The sequence below is a fragment of the Carassius carassius genome, chromosome 32 (genome assembly GCF_963082965.1).
Source record: "Carassius carassius chromosome 32, fCarCar2.1, whole genome shotgun sequence".
NCBI classification, from domain to species: domain Eukaryota; kingdom Metazoa; phylum Chordata; class Actinopteri; order Cypriniformes; family Cyprinidae; genus Carassius; species Carassius carassius.
The window spans coordinates 25,696,104-25,716,546 of NC_081786.1; the positions used below are offsets into that span (position 1 = coordinate 25,696,104).

Below are 20,443 nucleotides of genomic sequence, written 5' to 3' on the forward strand. Positions count from 1 at the left end.
CTGGTGAAATCACAAAATAAAATGCACAAAAAAACAAAAACAAAAAACTTTAAAAAAAAAACTAAAACTTTTATATTACAAAAAAACTAACTTTTAATGAACTCTAATTTGAAAAAAGTGATATTACTTTGGAATGCACAATCAAAAAACATGATTTGTGAAAATCTACAAAAATGTAGTTAATTGTTTTTTTGCAAATAAACTCTTCATATATATCCTTGTATATCCCTTTATTAAAGAAAAAAACATTATTCGATAATTTTTCATTGGGACCTTAAAGTTTTTAAAATGCCCTCCCTTAAGGGGAAAAACAATTGTGAAGCCCTGATTTCCTCTTTCTCATTTCATTTTAAACCCAAAAGAAGTCCATTCATCTTTGGAACATATCATTATTATCCATCAAACTTTCATGCATCAAAACGTAGAAAAACAAGAGGTAAAAGTAAACCATATGAAATGAGTCTTCTAAAGAGACACAACTGCTTTAAATTATGAACTGATTTTTTTTTTTGTTGTGGCTTTTATTCATATAGAAACATTGAGCTTATCAAATATGTTAAACAGAGAAGCTTGATAAGGTTTGTCTCACACATCGAGAAAGTACAGTTGTGCTTCCATATTTACCATATTTAATAAGCTTCATGCATGGGCGTTGATCAAGGATGAGAGAATATTAAAAATCTTAATTTGTGCTCCGAAGATGAACAAAAGCCATCAAGCAAACAAGTCTGTGTTTAACATATTTGATGTAGATGCACTGATCAGTGTTCATGACAGAATAAAAGCATTAATTAAATATTTTCATCATAAGCAATCATGTCTCTTCAGAAGACTTGGATTAATCTGCTCAATTCATATGGATTACTTTTATTTCTTTATTTTTGAAGCCTCACGTTTTTGGTGGAATGGACTGTCAATAGAGGGGAAAATATCAAAATACATCATTGATACACATCATTGTGTATCAATGATGAACAAAAGTGTTGAATTGGTTTGGAGCACACTTTAAGCATGATGGGGATTCCAACATGATGCAGATACATGCAGGCCAAGATATCTGGATAACTTGAATATGACTAAGATATCAGAATCCTTGGCGAAATCAGGAAAAAATGATAATAGAATGACTGTTGCCTGGAAGACATTTACTTTTTTTTTTCTTGTTTTTTTTTTTTAATACACATCTTTTTAATTAAGAATCAATTCAATAAATAATGAGTCTATTATTTCAAAAAATAAAATAGAAAATATCTTGGTTATAATTTCAAATATAACAAAAAATGTGAAAGAGCCGAAATAAAATTCAGAATATGCATAAACTTCAACCATCAATGCAAAGTAGACAAAAGACCCTTACCTCCTGCATAAGTTCTTCTTGCGGCTTTATTTCACACAGACATACGAGGTAGATTTGTTTGAAGTTCTTTTTGCCTCCAAATTCTGGAAACTCTGTGCATGTCTTAGCTAGTCTTGCAGCTTTTTCCATATGCTTGTGTTTTATTAGGTGCTTTATACGCATATGAAGTAGTTCTGGTCCTTCTCGAGATAAAAACTCATGCACTATGGAAGACGCACATTCAATCAAGTTAACAACCAAAATATGGAAATAAGATAATAAGAACAAATAGAACATTTAAATAAGAATGTTAAAGACAGTAGAATACATTTCACCTTTCTGTACATTAGTGATATCAGTTGAGAGAAGGCTACACAGCGTAGCGTTGGACCACACACCATTCTCCTCTGCTAGAGTCAACAGGGTGTGAAACTGTGAGTTTCCATGTGCCTGAAGAATACCATGAGCCATCTGGATTAAAAGAAAACAAAAACACACTCATAACACAAGCACTGTGGTGATAAAGGGTCATCTAACTAACCAAGCCCAAGGATAAAATAAATACACAATAATTCCACAAAGAATTATGGTTTTATTGTGATATTAAAACTTGCAAAAAAAACTTTAACTATGCATTAAAAGTTAAACATTCAAAGTCCTTGAACATGCAAAACAATTACACACACACATTTTTTTTGTCATATATATTGTAATATATGGATGGAAACCAGACACAAATGAATGGAAATGTCCACTGCATCCTGAGACAGGTTTTAATTTATTTTAACTTGACATCGTGCATTAAAAGTATTTGAGTATTTGAGAAGCCAAAATTACTAACATCCCTTGTAGTCGATTAAAAGCCTAATGAAACATTATTCCAGTGAAATAACTCCTGTTAACTTTTACTTCAGTAAAGTATAAATGTACTTAATTTTAATTTATATATGTTATTAAAATAGTAAGAGTACTGATTGGTGGATTTTTTGGCCATTCTATATACTCTATCCTACTGGGGAGTACGTCCTAGGCCACAGATAGGAAAGAGATTATTATGAACTATTAAGAGCAAATATGATTAGTAATTTGCACTCAAGCAGACACTCACACTGTTTTGTGTTTATTTTATTATTAAAGTTTCATTTGAATGTTCGCTGGTTCCCGCGTCCTTCTTCCCATGATTATGAAGTTTTTACATTGTTACATACACATTACAAAACTAAATGAATCGTTGGACTAATCCTATTACATTTGGAAAAAAACAGCTTAGAGTGTATGAAATATAATGTTCACAGTGCCACTGTGGTCAACAAGGCTTTCAAAAACAATTTGTTTCTATAAAATCTGGACTTAAGAATGGTTTTGTTGTCCAGGGTCACATTTCTTCTAATTTTTTATCACTATGTACGGGCCACGAGAAATATTAAAGGTCCTATGACCTGAAAATTTCACTTTCTGAGGTTTTTTAACATTATAATAAGTTCGCCAGCTATACAGTGCATTGTGATAGGCTGAATACCTCAAGCATGAAGCTCAAGCAGCGCTATCAGAATACATGCAATGTGCATGCATTAGAAAATAAAACATTCTGCAGTTTATTTCACAATTTCTCATCTCACAGTAGCCTAACCACCAGCATCAGCCACCTCTTCTTCTCATCGGAGACATGTGATGCAGCACAAAACAGTCTCTCGCTGTCGTGGCTTCATGCTTGTAATGATTTTGGCGTCTTTCTCTGATAGTTTTAAATACTTTCACACTGCCGACATGTTTGCTGCATTAGTCCGGGGCCTCTATTTGATCGCATTAGTCATTGCTCGGTACATATTATTCGGCCTTTTCGCTAATTCAGGCGAACACCGAAAGATTTATTTTTTTATATTTTCGGCCAAATAATTTTGGTTGCCGAACATTCAGTGCATCCCTACTACTAACGGTTATTTTTTATTTCAAACAACTGAAATCAAAGCTAGCTTGAAATACAGACACTCACGTGTGCACACATACCTATACTCTGAATGCAAGAATTAGTAAATTATGGGTATAAAATTAGTGTTAATAAGGATAATTCATGGATAGAATGAACATGCTGTAAGCTGTCAGACAGACATTAACTTTATGTGTGTGTTTTATCATATGCAGCACTCATGCTTTCAGAGCTGCACTCTCTAATTTAAATCTCACACAATCATATTCATATATCATCGCCAGCTTCCACGTGTAGTTCTTCTGTGTGCTTGTAGGCATTTTTTTCTTATTTTTTACACTCTGAGGACCGAGTGAAACACTTCCAGACGTATGCGCTGCCTGCCCCCCCCCCCCCCCCCCCCCCCCTCAGTTCCAGAAGAATTGGAACCTCTTACGATACTGAAAAAAAAACAAGTACCGACAGGATTTTCAAATGTTTATACAAACTTGGTTCTGTAGTATCGGTTCTTGTGACAACCCTACTTGCAACGCTTGACCCACTTCCGGGGTCATCCAACTGGTTTCGGAACTGCCATTGATGAGCAGCACTGCATGTAAATTTTTTAATTAATTTAACGCACCACTCACATGTGAGACATAGGCTTGCCATAATAGACGCTGCTAACGGTGATACCGTTGTTAAGCAACAACACCGGTTACGTCACTTGCCCAACGCTGCACCGACCCGTCACCGTCCAGTGGACCACTGACACACCCATGGTAATGCACTTATAAATCTGCGATCTGCCGTAAAGCAATAAGAGGAAGCCTCCTCACGTGCCTGCTTGAGAACGCGCTCAGGAGGATGCGCTTAGGAGAGTTCGAACAGTTTGCACATTGCATGAATCAGAGGTAAAAAATGATATAAATACTGTTCAGTTTCTTGCACAGACCGATTGTTTTGTCTTTACACATCAATGTATCATCACGAACCGCAGGGTTTGTGAAATTTGGTTTTGTTGGTGTATGTTTTTTTTTTTTGTTTTATTGTATGTTTTAACCGTGATTCCCATCCACTTACATTATAAGACTGAAAAACTGCAACAGTTTCAGTTAAAAATCTCAGTTTGTGTTACGAAGAAACAAAGTCACCTACATCTTGGATGCCCTGGGGTAAAGCAGATAAACATCAAATTTTCATTTTTGGGTGAACTATCCTTTTAGTAGGATTAAAAAACAAAAACAAATAACAGACATGGGAAAATTCTGTCAGTTAGAGGTTCTGAATTTCAGTTTAAATTAATCATCCAGCCCTAACAAACAGTGCTATTTTTATAATCACATCGCTTCTTTATAATCATGGCACACAATATTTGTTTGTACGCACATATAAATGTACAGTATGTGTATATGATTCTGTTTACTATATGAATAAAACATATTATAGTTTTCAGTGTTTTGTAAACTCATAAATCCCTTAACCAAGCTATCTTATACATATTTTTTATTTTGACCTCTTACCCAAGTTTTCTTTATAGCTCTTCTAAAAAAAAATTGTTATTGTGTGACAAGTGCGATTCAACGGTTAATAAAGCTGATCCTTTATCAAATGATATTCTTATATGAAGCTTATATGGTTAATTGTATCATTCTGCTTCATAGTTTAATGATCTAGGTCCATCTATTACTTCCCCATATGCTGCATGTTACCTTTATTGTAATAAAAACATGCAATTAAGTATTGTCTCTGACCTTGACAGAAGACTGAAACTCTTCCCATAAGGCACCAGGGATTTGCTCAGAGAATGACAACAGAAGATTCAGACAGCTCCTAAGAAGAAACAAGAACATAGAATGAGTACATTTACTTACATTGTATTTAAAAATGGCTATTTTTTTATTTAGTGAACAGCATAGCATGCCACTATATAATTAAATAGTGAAAAAAATCTGTAAGCAAATATGGACATTAAGGTATATACATTGTTGCACCCCAGAGAACTGCAGCTCTGCAGCATTTTGAACTAGAACTGCTGCACAGCTGGATAACATATTTAAAACAATAAAGAATGACATAATGAGAATTGATATTTACTAAATATTTATAAAATACATTTATCAACTTTCATTTTAGACGTCATAAAACATAATAAAAAAAAAAAACAACTAACAACTACACTCATAGTAGCTCCCCCTTCCGACCAAAAATAGTCACATGCTTAAATTGCACAAAAAAAAACTACTAGGGTACAATGCACAGCATAAATTAGTACACCCCCTCTAAAACTTTACTAAGAAAATATGTTGGGGTTCTTTGGAGATACAATGCTCTAACAAGTCTGCTTGATCAATTACCAAAGAAGGATGCCAAAATTATTTGGCAAAATAAGATTTTCTTATCAAAGTGATAAAATTTTGTGTTGCAAAAACGAGTATGCCCTCCTGAAAATTACTATATAAAAAAAGTGTATAGGTTTAAGCAGGGCTCCGAACCGGTTCAAGGAACGAAAACGAAAACCGGAAACGAATGAAATTTTGACAGGAACAGAACCAGAAACAGAAACGAAATCAAATTTTATACTTTCGAACAGAATCGAAAATTTGAAAAGGCCGATAACCCGTTAATAACGTTATTTTATCGTTCCATTTGATATTTGAAATTTGCTGCCAACCAATCAGAATTCCAGTAGACTACGGCATATGCAAATATGACGCTGAAGCCAGCGAGTGAAATGTCCGCTTAGCTGTGAACTCATCATAGGAGACTCTCAATGACAATGAACCGCCTTCAGGGCCGGTTTAAGACCAAATTAGGCCTGATGATTCAGCGCAAAAAGGGGCTTTTTTTTCTCGCCGTTGGTGCATGTGCATTCGACACTCAAGCACCAGCATGCCTTTCCTGCCCAACTGAGGACCGCAGCTCTCCTTTGATCATTCCCAACATTTAGAAGCTCCGCTCGCCGGTGGCATTGTACATCATCATGCACAGATAGATGCTCTAACCAATTTCGTCACTGTGGCGAGTGGGGCGGGGCCGAGGGACGTGGGAACAAGGAGGGAGGCCGGCAATGATTGGGCAAATCAGTGACACCTGCGACCCACTGCCGTTCTCGAGTCCCACGTAGGAGATGGAAGGATATAAAACTGGAGCGACGACAGTGAAGGACGAGAGAGGACCAGGCCTGGGCATTATTTTAGGTTTTGGTTTTATTTTGGTGCGCACCAGTCGTCCGTGAGGGGCTGGTGCGCTGTTTTGTGTTTATTTTGGATTAAAGTGTTATTTGATTGTCCGCCGGTTCCCGCCTCCTTCTTCCGGATGAATACGAAGGTTGTAAATCATTACAGTGGTGCCGAAGCCCGGGAGAAGGAGGGACGCGCTGCTGAAGATCCCTCGCCGCTGTGGGGAATCCGTGGTGCCACAGAGTAGGCGAGGAGGATGCCGCCATGGACGCTCGAGGCGGTGGGCTGGAGCGAGTTGCCGGGGACGGGCGAGCTCGCTGCCGACCGCCCGCTATCTGGAGGGGCGGCTGCCGTCCGTGAGGGAGTGGAGGAGTCGGCGCTGTTCGCCAGAGAGCCGGAGCCTGCTGCCGTCCGCCTGGACGGGGAGGAGCAGGGAACAGGGGACTCCTGCCGGCTGCCCAAAACCGGAGGAGCCGTCGCCGTCCACCGGGCGGCGTTTATAATTTGTATTTTTTTTAAATACTTTTTAATAAAATATATATAAAAGAATAAGAAATAAAATACTGCTGCAAAGTTCTCCACTAAATAAAATACTCTCAGTCTCAAACCAATATCATATAATAAAATATAATGAAAAATATAAATAAATAACTATGATTACAGTGCAGCATTACCAATCCCAGCTTGTAGGCCTGCTCATATTTAAAAACTATATATAACTTTTCCAAAGTGTAAAGTGTAGCATCAACAGTTTCAGTTTTTAGACCTGCTCAGATTTCGTTATTGCGTTGGCCCGATCGGAATTAAGAGCAAAGGTCTGTTTAAATGCCGAGAGGAGCTGCGTTTGAATTACAATCTTTTTTTTCCTAGTTGTAGTGATGTTCACACTCGCGTGATGCCTTTTGAAAACATTAGGCCGGTGACACACTGGCATATTGCACCTGTCAAACATAGTCTATTTTGCCATCAATACTGTTGACGGTGTCCTTTATCAGTAGGCTTTATATTTATGCTCAACATGAAGTATAGATATTGTTGTCGTGAAGACAAGATCCTGGTCTGTCGGCGGTCTCCCTCTATGTCACCTACAGTAGCAGCACCGCGTCAGGCACCATTCTGGTGTGTAAAGACACAGAAAACGCGAAGCAGCCGTCACAGCAGAAACGCCACGCAGCCAGTGTGTTACCGGCCTTAGAATCAGCTGCAGGGCAGGATTTGCGCTGAACGCAAAGACTTCCACCACTTAATATGTTCGTTTGGAAACACGAAAATGTACAGTCATGGCCAAAAGTTTTGAGAATTACATATATATTAGTTTTCAAAAAGTTTGCTGCTAAACTGCTTTTAGATCTTTGTTTCAGTTGTTTCTGTGATGTATTGAAATATAATTACAAGCACTTCATATGTTTCAAAGGCTTTTATCGACAATTACATTCTTTCATAATCACTTCTTGGAGTTTGTCAGAATTAGTGGGTTTTTGTTTGTCCATCCGCCTCTTGAGGATTGACCACAAGTTCTCAATGGGATTAAGATCTGGGGAGTTTCCAGGCCATGGACCCAAAATTTCAACATTCTGGTCCCCGAGTCACTTAGTTATCACTTTTGCCTTATGGCACGGTGCTCCATCGTGCTGGAAAATGCATTGTTCTTCACCAAACTGTTGTTGGATTGATGGAAGAAGTTGCTGTTGGAGGGTGTTTTGGTACCATTCTTTATTCATGGCTGTGTTTTTGGGCACAATTGTGAGTGAGCCCACTTTCTTGGATGAGAAGCAACCCCACACATGAATGGTGTCAGGATGCTTTACTGTTGGCATGACACAGGACTGATGGTAGCGCTCACCTTTTCTTCTCCGGACAAGCCTTTTTCCAGATGCCCCAAACAATCGGAAAGGGGCTTCATCGGAGTATATGACTTTGCCCCAGTCCTCAGCAGTCCATTCACTATACTTTCTGCAGAAGATTAATCTGTCCCTGATGTTTTTTTTTGGAGAGAAGTGGCTTCTTTGCTGCCCTTCTTGACACCAGGCCATCTTCCAAAAGTCTTCGCCTCACTGTGCGTGCAGATGCGCTCACACCTGCCTGCTGCCATTCCTGAGCAAGCTCTGCACTGGTGGCACTCCGATCCCGCAGCTAATCCTCTTTAGGAGATGATCCTGGTGCTTGCTGGACTTTCTTGGACGCCCTGAAGCCTTCTTTACAAGAATTGAACCTCTTTCCTTGAAGTTCTTGATGATCCTATAAATTGTTGATTTAGGTTGCAATCTTAGTAGCCACAATATCCTTGCCTGTGAAGCCATTTTTATGCAACGCAATGATGGCTGCACGCGTTTCTTTGCAGGTCACCATGGTTAACAATGGAAGAAATATGATTTCAAGCATCACCCTCCTTTTAACATGTCAAGTCTGCCATTCTAACCCAATCAGCCTGACATAATGATCTCCAGCCTTGTGCTCGTCAACATTCTCACCTGAGTTAACAAGACGATTACTGAAATGATCTCAGCAGGTCCTTTAATGACAGCAATGAAATGCAGTGGAAAGGTTTTTTGGGGATTAAGTTAATTTTCATGACAAAGAAGGACTATGCAATTCATCTGATCACTCTTTATAACATTCGGGAGTATATGCAAATTGCTATTATAAAAACTTAAGCAGCAACTTTTCCAATTTCCAATATTTATGTAATTCTCAAAACTTTTGGCCACGACTGTATATGTGTCACGGAATGCTCGACAACGCCTCCTCCTGGTTTCACCAGATCTCTCTCTCCTGCGTATTAGGACTGCTTTTCCTATTACCCTCCTCTGCTCATTATCTCCTGATTAATCTCGTTATCATTGCATGATTATCACCTGTGTACCCTCAGCTCCCCTTTATCTGGACTGTTCTGCTGATCGTTCATTTGTGAAGTCTTGATTTACCCATACTCTGCCTCTAACTTGTTTCTCGTGTTTGTTCTTGTGATTTTGACTTGGACTCTATCTCGTTTGTGAACCTAAGCTGCCAGCCCTTTGACCCACGCCTGTTTGAGTTACGATTCTTGGATTGCCCTTATCTGTGTGCTGTCTAGTGTAATTTATACTGGCCTTGCCTGGTCTCCTTGAGTTGTATGACTGTCTATCTCTGCTGGCTCACCTGTGTTAATAAAATACTGCAGATGGATCCGACCGCCTCAGCCTCTTCGTCACAGAAGACTTCACCAAAACAGGATCCAGCAGATTTCCATCGACTGGCCTCTAAGGTATCCTCTCAAGCTAATGTGCTGGCCGCCCATCAGCAACAGCTGGTCAAATTAACAGCTCTCACCGAGGAGCTCGTGAGATCTGTCCGAGCCCTATCCTCGCCGAGCACGGCTGAGAATCAAGCTCCGAGTCCCGCTGCACCTGCTCCCGTTACACCTGCCGTCAGTAACACTACTAACCAGCCTAAATTATCCCTTCCTGAGAAGTTTGATGGCTCACCTTCTGCCTGTAAGGGATTTTTGTTGCAGTGCAGCTTGTATTTTAACCAGCAGACACAGTCCTACTCCACGGATGAGAGCCGCGTTTCCTTCATATGCTCCCTACTCACCGGCCGAGCTTTGGAATGGGCTACTGCACTCTGGTATGGAGGTCAGCTCTCTTTCCCCTCTTATGATGAGTTTCTAACCCAATTTAGAGAGGTGTTTGAACATTCAGCGGGAGGAAAGGATCCAGGAGAACTACTGCTCACGTTACGCCAGGGTAATTCTACCGCAGCAGATTACACGCTCTCTTTTCGGACCCTCGCAGCTCAAGCTGGATGGGAGGAGGAACCTCTGAAGCTCCTGTATCGCAAGGGACTCAACTCGGACCTCCAGGGAGAGCTGGCGTGCCGCGACGACGGTAAATCCTTGAATCAAATTATGGAGCTTGCCATTCGCCTCGACAACTTGATTCGCTCCCGACACCCACCTCTCAGGTCCAGTTTCTTTGAGTGTGCTTCCCCCAGCACGGAGTCGGGAGCCCATGCAGATTGGTTACACACGCCTCTCTACGGCGGAGCGGGAGAGGAGACGCCGTAATCATCTCTGCATGTACTGCGGAGAGGCGGGACATCTGAGAGCTACCTGTCCGGTTAATCCAGCGCTCAAGAATTCTGCTGCGGTGAGTTCAAATCACTCTTCTAAATTATTTTCTGTGGATAGTTCTTTGAAATTTAACAGACAAACTTTATACGTAAAAGCCTTGATTGATTCGGGAGCTGCTGGAAATTTTATCGACCTTGCATTTGCCAAAACTCATCATGTTTCTCTCCTCGCATGTGAGTCTGGTGTGACCGCGGAAGCACTGGATGGACGCCCCCTGGGGTCTGGAGAGGTGCAATACACCACGCAACCCCTCACGCTCAGCTTCGGGACACAGCATTCTGAAATTATCCAATTCTTCACGATTCACTCGCCTGGGCATCCTATAATCTTGGGGCTTCCGTGGCTAGAGAGACATAACCCCCAGATTTCCTGGTCAGACGGAGAAATATCTCGGTGGTCCGCATTCTGTCAGATCAACTGTATGGCTGCTGTCCCAGGTTCTGAACTCCACAGCGCTTCTCTCAATGGAGTGGATTTTCTGAGGATTCCCCCCGAATACCATGATCTAGCTCTGGCTTTCAGCGAGACCGAGGCCTCTCATCTTCCGGCTCACCGTACTGGCGACTGTGCCATTGAGCTTGTGCCTGGGGCTGTACCTCCACGCGGAAGAGTTTACTTGCTGTCACAACCTGAAACGGAGGCCATGAGGGCGTACATTGACGAACAGCTGGCTAAAGGTTTCATTACTACCTCTACATCCCCTGCTTCCGCCGGATTCTTTTTCGTTAAGAAGATGGATGGGGGTCATCGGCCGTGCATCGACTATCGTGGTCTTAATGAAGTGACAGTGAAGTACCGCTATCCTCTCCCGTTAGTCCCAGCAGCCCTGGAGATGCTTCGTACTGCCCGCTACTTTACCAAGCTGGACTTAAGGAACGCATACAACCTGATTCGCATACGCAGTGGTGACGAGTGGAAAACTGCATTTTCTACTACATCCGGGCACTACGAATATCGGGTAATGCCTTTTGGCCTGTCTAACAGTCCTTCAGTTTTTCAACCCTTTATAAATGAAATTTTCCGGGACATGTTACATCAGAGAGTTATTGTCTACATTGATGACATTTTGATTTATTCTGATTCCCTTGAGGAGCATGTCCAAGATGTTTGTGCGGTCCTCAAGCGCCTGATTGATAACCAGCTCTATGCCATGCTCGCCAAGTGCGAGTTCCATCAGACACGTATCTCCTTTCTGGGCTATATTATCAGTGCGGACGGAGTTTTGATGGATGACAGCAAGGTCAAAGCCGTGGTGAAGTGGCCACAACCTTCCTCTGTTAAGGAGCTGCAATGCTTTTTGGGCTTCGCCAACTTTTACCGCAGATTCATCCGCAACTTCAGTGTGATTGCATCTCCCCTCACATCCCTGCTTCGAGGAGGGGGTAAATATTTTAAGTGGACAGCGGATAGTGCGGCGGCCTTTGCTCAGCTCAAGGAGAGATTCACTTCTGCTCCTATTCTCCATCACCCGGATCCCGGGAGGGAGTTTATCATTGAAGTGGATGCATCTAACACAGGAGTGGGGGCTGTGCTGTCTCAGCGGTATGGTAACCCTGCGAAAATGTTCCCGTGTGCCTTCTACTCTCGCAAGCTCAACTCTGCAGAACGCAATTATGACGTGGGTGATCGCGAACTCTTGGCCATGAAGACCGCCTTTGAGGAGTGGAGGCACTGGCTGGAGGGAGCGCGTCAGCCTTTTACAGTGCTCACTGATCACAGGAATCTGGAGTACATTAGGTCAGCTAAGCGTCTGAATGCTCGCCAGGCTCGCTGGTCTCTGTTCTTTTCAAGATTCGATTTTAAGATCACCTACAGGCCGGGCTCCCAGAACGGCAAAGCGGACGCCCTGTCCCGACAGTTTGATGGTCCCAGTGAAGAATCCAAGCCTGAACCCATGATTCCCCCTGCACTAATCGTGGCTCCTGTCCAGTGGGACATAATCTCTGAGATCACGGCGTCTCTAAGTAATCATCCCGCTCCGCCAGAATGTCCCGCTGACCGGCTCTTTGTTCCGTCCGGGCTCCGCCACCGTGTGCTTCAGTGGGTTCACTGCACCCCTAGCGCGGGTCATCCTGGTATCGCGGCCACCATACAGTTGGTTTCCAATCGCTTTTGGTGGGTTTCCCTCCGGTCTGATGTCATACAGTTTATTCATCAATGCTCCATTTGTAACACTGTGAAATCCTCCCATCTCAAACCTGCTGGATTATTACAACCTCTTCCTGTACCACAGCGTCCCTGGTCGCACATCGCAGTGGATTTTGTTACGGATCTGCCTCCATCCCAGGGGTTTACGACCATCTTCTCCGTGGTGGACCGCTTCTCTAAGTCCTGCCGTTTTATACCCCTGACTGGCCCACCCACGGCCTTACAGACAGCCGAGGCTCTTCTCAACCAAGTGTTCCGTCTCTTTGGTCTGCCCGAGGACATTGTCACTGACCGCGGGTCCCAGTTTACCTCCCGTGTCTGGAGAGAGTTGTGTTCCAAACTCAATATCAATGTCAGTTTAACATCTGGTTACCATCCCCAGTCCAATGGGCAGGCTGAACGTCTAAACCAGGATTTGATTCAATTTCTGAGAACTTACTGCCACCAGAATCAGCAGGACTGGAGTCGCTTTCTGGCTTGGACGGAGTATGCCCAGAATTCCCTGTTAAAGCCTGCCACTGGTCTAACACCTTTTCAATGTGTTTTAGGTTTCCAGCCTCCTCTCTTCCCGTGGGCCGGGGAGCCATCCGACCTCCCAGCAGTAGATGCATGGCTCCGGCGCAGCGAGGCCACCTGGGATGCTGCTCACGTTCACTTGCAGCGCGCCATTCGCCGGTACCAGCATCAGGCAGATCGGAGGAGGCATGGGGGTCCCAGTTACCGACCCGGCCAGTGGGTGTGGCTCTCTGCATGAGATCTCCGTCTCAAGTTCCCGAGCAAGAAGCTATCTCCTCGTTTCGTCGGGCCATTTAAGATTCTGCGTCAAATAACACCTGTTTCTTTTCGTTTGGCTCTCCCTGCTCACTACAGGATCTCACCCACATTTCATGTGTCCCTTTTCAGACCCGCTGTCGCCCCCAGGAGAGAGAGGAGCCGGGAGGAGGTCGCTCCTGTGCAGACTCCCCCCATTGAGGTGGATGGCGCGGAGGCTTTCCGGGTGCGAGAGGTCCTGGACTCCAGACGTCACGGTGGGGCGTTGCAGTACCTTATCGACTGGGAGGGGTACGGTCCCGAGGAGCGTTCCTGGGTCAGGTCTCAGGACATCCTGGATCCCACATTAACTGCTGCTTTTCACCGAGACCACCCAGATCGACCTGCTCCAAGACCCCGTGGTAGACCCCGTCGTCGGCCAGGTCCTCGCTTTCGGAGCCGCTCGCAGGGGGGGGGGCTCTGTCACGGAATGCTCGACAACGCCTCCTCCTGGTTTCACCAGATCCCTCTCTCCTGCGTATTAGGACTGCTTTTCCTATTACCCTCCTCTGCTCATTATCTCCTGATTAATCTCGTTATCATTGCATGATTATCACCTGTGTACCCTCAGCTCCCCTTTATCTGGACTGTTCTGCTGATCGTTCATTTGTGAAGTCTTGATTTACCCATACTCTGCCTCTAACTTGTTTCTCGTGTTTGTTCTTGTGATTTTGACTTGGACTCTATCTCGTTTGTGAACCTAAGCTGCCAGCCCTTTGACCCACGCCTGTTTGAGTTACGATTCTTGGATTGCCCTTATCTGTGTGCTGTTTAGTGTAATTTATACTGGCCTTGCCTGGTCTCCTTGAGTTGTGTGACTGTCTATCTCTGCTGGCTTACCTGTGTTAATAAAATACTGCAGATGTATCCGACTGCCTCAGCCTCTTCGTCACAATATGTTCCGCAAAACAAAATATTGCATTCGGTACACACGTACACCGTACCGAATGCCCTGTACCAAAACGGTCCGGTACGAATACACGTACCGTTACACCCCTAATATATATATATATATATATATATATATATATATATATATATGAGAGAGAGAGAGAGAGAAAACTTGTATAGCCTATACGTTTTTTAGAGAGGAAAAAAATATTTCATTCAGAAATAGACAATGCAGACACAAAATGTTTACAAACATCAGGCTATAATAAACACTAGGCTATTTTGTATAATCATTTGTCATTCAAATACATCGTGAATACGGAAACTTTGATTTTGTGTTGAATGAGAGTTTCAGTTTCATTTTAGCCTAAATTAATTAGTTTTATTTTGTCGTTAATATTGCTATAGCTTCTTATATTTTTATTCTTGTTCTTTTCTAAATACTGTTAATTGAAATTATTTTGTTGTGGAGTGAGGGGAACTAAAATAGCCTAGCGGAGCTTCTCAAATTTCCCGGAAACTGAACAGTTTTCATTTGCTATATTAACCTCAAAATAATTCTTAGAATGAAATTTGGAGTCCAACTTTCGGATGCATATACAGCGTTACTTATTATTCATTTACTATTATTCTATATTCTTTATATTAAATAGCATCCAGATACGTCGGGAACATGGAAAAATTTGGATTCGTGCCGAAAGAGAGAGGTAGGCATCAGCTTCACCTTAGATTAATTTGTTTTTGGATTGACGTTTTTATAGCCTAAACTAACTGCTTCTATAATGTTTTTAAACATATTGCTTTAGACTACAGGCATTTTAGCCTTAATTATTTTGGAAATAATAGGGCTAATAAAATGCGACGTGAGCCGCAACTTTTTTTTTCTTTTCTTTTACTCTCAAAACCAAATCTTATGTTTTTTTTTTCTTTGAATGCAGCAAACATTTTTAAATATCTTAAAAATACTTTGTCTTTAAAGTGTTGATAGATTTTTTTTTATTATTATTATTTTTAAGTAGCTTACATTTGGCCAAAATGTAGAGATGATGATGCTGTAGCCTATTGGCTGTGACTAAGCGTTAGATCTCTTTTCGAGTAAAGAAAACGCTATACTTTATTATTATTATATTATTATTAGGCAAATAATATTGTTTTAAAAAAAATAGCGTTATTAACCGATATTTCTTCCACCTGAACCGGTTTCGGAACGGCAGTGGTGGACAGTAACGGAGTAGCTTTACTTCGTTACTGTACTTAAGTACATTTTTCAAGTATCTGTACTTTACTGGAGTAGTTTTATTTTGAGTAACTTTTACTTTTACTTCACTACATTCCAAAGCATAAAATCGTACTTTTAACTTCACTACATTTCATAAAACATATCGTTACTCCCTATAATATATCACATTCTCCGACACGCAGAAGCGGTGTCTGATTCATCATGAACAAACTGAGTCTTTTCAAAATAAACTTAAATCGGATCGCAAATCGCACCAAACGATTCGTTAACGAATTAGAATGATCCGATTGCAGCCTACTGTCTATGGATTGCAGCTGTTCTGGAGTCGACCACTCACTGATTCAAATGAACCGTATAGTGCCAGTCTACAGAAGTAAGAACCGGGAGATCTTGTGAGTGCGCGTTCGTCTGATTTTACTAAAAGTAAGTTACTAATGTCGAAATTTAGGATTAATTATTGTAACTGAAAATCATATCTAGGTCAAAATTGTCAGTTGTTTGGGAACTAAATCCGTTGTAAAGAGTGATCTATTTAAGCCCACTGAAATGCTCGAGTGCAGACGATGCAGACACATAAATTTTTATGTAAAAAAAAAAATAAATAAATAAATAAAAAAACAAACATGAAAAGTACACAGATTAAATACAATAACTCATGCACGTTCATCACGTAATATTAACAGTTTTATTAAAATGCTACCGTCCATGTCCTATGTGACGTCTGTTTTTATATTGTTTATCAACAGTTAACATTTGGATTAACTAGACGAGTAGACAGACATGAATGTTTATTCATAACCATACTGAAAATAAGTAAATATTGTTAGCTGATGCTAACTATCTAGCTAAAAAGCTTGCTGGTGCTAAGTTGAGGTAACTTTTATAAATAATGTCCAAATATTTTTATTCAACCACCTATATATATATATATATATATATATATATATATATATATATATATATATATATATATTACATCTGAGGAGAAAAGAAAGGATGTGATGTTCAGAACATGGTAACTACAGTAATTATCAAAGTGGGAAGAGATGGACCCCGTTTGGCCAGGGGTGTTTTTACACCACAGACATGGTTTGAGAAGGAAAAAATCCAGGGGCGTAGCCATCTTTTCAGAAGTGAGGGGGACAGAAATTATATATATATATATACATTTTTTCCCTATTTGAATGTATTTTAAAATGTAATTTATTCCTGTGATCAAAGCTGTATTTTCAGCATCATTACTCCAGTCTTTAGTGTCACATCCTTCAGAAATCATTCTAATATGCTGATTTGCTGATTATCAATATTTAAAACCTGAGTATTTTTTTCAGTATTCTTTGATGAATATAAGGATCCAAAAATTAGCATTTATGTGAAATAAAAAGCTTTTGCAACATTGTACACTATATCATTCAAAAGCTTACAGTCAATATAATTTTAGTTTTTTGGAAAATAAATTATAGAAATTAACACTTCTACTTAGCAAGGACTCTTTTGTGGGTTCGAGTCTCAGGCCGGCAACACCATGACTAAGGTTCTCTTGAGCAAGACACCGAGCCCCCCAACTGCTCCCCAGGTGCCGCAGCATAAATGATGCCCATTGCTCCGGGTGTGTGTTCTCGGTGTGTGTGTGTTCACTGCTGTGTGTGTGCACTTTGGATGGGTTAAAAACAGAGCAAGAATTCTGAGTATGGGTCACCATACTTGGCTGTATGTCACGTCACTTCACTTTAAATTGATCAAAAGTAAAATTTTCTCAAATTTCTAACTTTTAATTGGCTTAGAAATCTATAACTGCTGGACAATAACAAATAATAATGATTTGTTTATATACTACGTACAAAATGTTTTTGTCAATTAGCACTGCATTGTTCATACTTTATTTATCACCTGCTGAAGATGACTTGAAAAACCATATATTGTTGCAATCGTATGTTTAATATCTTTGTGTTTCCAAAAGTTTCTGGCCTTTTTTTTCTGTTTAAAAACTGTTTTCATACAGCGATAGCTGGATGCTTTTGCCCATATTAGGAATTTCCTGATATGACTTTCTGCGTGAGAGCGCCCTCTGGCTTCGAGTATAAATGAAACACACACTGCAGGAGAGTTCAGCGCTCTGTGATGTTCATCTCGCTGTATTCTGGGTCCGAATAAAATATCAAATCATGTGCCGACTATCCCGTATCTTTGAGTTTAAATCTATATTTATTCACACCAGCTCTTGAAAACCTCTATCCGAACACACTTATAAGTATAATCTACGCCCCTGAAAAAATTATTATAAAAATATAATTATATTTTCCTTTAAAATGTTCTTCCTAACTTCAGGCCTTATTATCATGTCATATATATGCCTAGCTGTGATGTTCTGTAAAACAACAAACTTTAAAATACTTTGTTCTTACTGGTGAAAATCAGATGGTCATCTCTGTTTTCTCTCATGTACATCACAGTGTAAGCTTTCACAGTTAACATCACTCTCATCAGCGTAGTCCATATCAACAACAAAAATATATCTTGACTCCATATAGTGGTTATTTTGGAGTATTTTTGTACTTTCACTTGAGTAAAATTGAAAAAGGAGTACTTTACTCTTACTGGAGTAATATTTTATTATATGTATCTGTACTTTTACTCAAGTACTTGATTTGTGTACTTCGTCCACCACTGCGGAACGGTAATAATATCAGAGGAACGCAGACCAGAAACTTTAAAATATCGATTCTGCTCTGAGTGAACCGATTGAATTTTTTTTTTTCGTTTTCAAGCCCTGGGTTTAAGGCTATTTTCGATCAACATGTAAGTATATTGAACCAAAAACTTTTAAAGACAAGTAATTTCCTGGCAATTAAAAGTGTAATATAGCCCACTTAATCATACTCAGACTATATGCTGGTAGCAAAGGAACCATTTGGGAGAAAACTGCCAGGTGACTTATTTCTTAGTATAAAAGAGGACAATACAAGTACAAGAGGAGTACCAAATTACTGTTTTAAGTGTGAAAATATTGCAGAAGTACAATCTCTTCATTGCAAATAAATCACTCGCATATGCGACTAAATCTTCACTCTGGGCGACTAAATGATGTCTTATATTAGCCAATGGCTAATCAATTCACAGATTTTACTCGCCAGTGTGTGAGTTGGAGGCTAAGTATAAGTTTAGCACATATATTTTCACTCACCGGCCACTCTTGATTGAGCGCTTCTGAGTTACAGTACACTCTCAGTCAAACAATCGGTGCTATTTTTCAGTTCACCTCAATGGATGTGCAGCGCACCTGCATTTGATGTTCCTTAAACTCTAGTGCATCGCGCACGACTCACCATCGTTTTGGTGAGTCGTTTTTTACGTGTTACATGTAAACGATATTCCTTGTTCTATTTTTCCTATACCTGTCTGGGGAGTAAACTAAAAAAAATACTAGCCAATGGAGATTCAGTTGCCAAGGTGTCGGTAGAGGGTTGAAGTAGCACCCACATTCAAAAACAATGGACTTGTGATAAGGCTCCTGAAAAACTAAGGTCTTCACTTTAAGTTTTCATTTAGTGATTAGTAAATTTTTGCTAGAAAAAAAGAGCAGGAGAAATTACATGCAAGTATCTAAGAGCTATGAAAAGAGTGACACTATCTCACAGAGTATGACGCAGCCTGCAGAAGTGACATGCATGGCTGTTATCACCAGTAGAATTACCTACTGTAAGCAAAAGCAAAATAAAATCATTTAACCTCTTTCTATGCCCATATTTACAAAAAAAATATTTCTGGGAATCCATACTCTGGTTTTAAGAGACCAAGTCAATAATTTCGGATACCAAAGCATCCAAAATGTTCTGGTGTTGCTAGAGGAGTATAGAGGAGTATGCTAGAGGAGTATGTAGAGATGAATGAGTGCTGAAGGTGTGAGGGAGTTGTGCTTTATCAATGCTGGAATGAATTTACACACTTCTGTGTGATGTAATACAAAATCTTGAAACAGAGGATGCTACCCTCCGCTCATTACATGCATTATTGGCTATTTTCTCAGCATGACAATGAATATATTCACTCTCATATTATTGAGAGTGAGGAGTCTATGGTTGCACGGTGCACTGATACTTCAAAAGTATCGCAATTCTCGGAAATTAAAAGGCGAAAGAAATGGGACCTTACAGGAACAAGCTCACACCAAGCACAAAACAGCGGTGTTTGGAGAAGCTCCCTGCAGCGGCACAGAGACCTGGACCATTTACCTCCATGCACATACAGTATATGGACATTGTGAATTATATTGTTTACGATGTAAGTCACCTTGCATTCACGCTGTTAAATGGCTTTAATCTAATCATGACATTTACATCTTGCAATCACACATTAACTACCCTAGCCAACCCAGAACTGGTTTGTCCACTTTGCAGCCCCCAACACAAAAACCTGGTACAATATGTGTCATTGGGCTAAAATCAAATTATAACTAAACATACACAGCTTTAGTCTTCATCAAAACATGTTGGAAACGTTTGTGTACATTGAACATCTCGTTATAATCTAGTGTTTACGAAACAGTCGCAGTTATTTAAGTTACTTTGTCATTTTGGTCAAGAAGTGTCTGCTAAATGCAATGTAATTACAACACGCTAAAATGCATGTGAATAAACTTACCTTGGCCAGTACAACACTGTTTTCACCACCTGGAGGCTTGTAGATGGACCCAACCACAGCAGAAAGCCTCGTAACTTTCCAAAGACTTTAAAACTTTAAAACTCCTGCATTGTGTAGTAACGTACATCAAAAACAAGATAATTCACAATGTCCATATCTGTGCGTGGATGTATGGTCC

At 40.6% G+C, this 20,443-nt stretch overlaps 1 protein-coding gene across 1 annotated transcript in view; it reads right to left on the reverse strand.

Annotated features, from left to right (window-relative positions):
* Positions 1-20,443, reverse strand: part of znf292a (zinc finger protein 292a) — a 45,594-nt gene that overhangs the window by 17,533 nt on the left and 7,618 nt on the right. The window contains exons 3-5 of the mRNA XM_059520837.1: positions 4,997-5,075; positions 1,672-1,807; positions 1,358-1,560 (exon numbers count right to left, since the gene is read on the reverse strand). Coding sequence (XP_059376820.1) covers positions 1,358-1,560; positions 1,672-1,807; positions 4,997-5,075 — 418 coding nt within the window. The remainder of the gene's footprint in view (positions 1-1,357; positions 1,561-1,671; positions 1,808-4,996; positions 5,076-20,443) is intronic.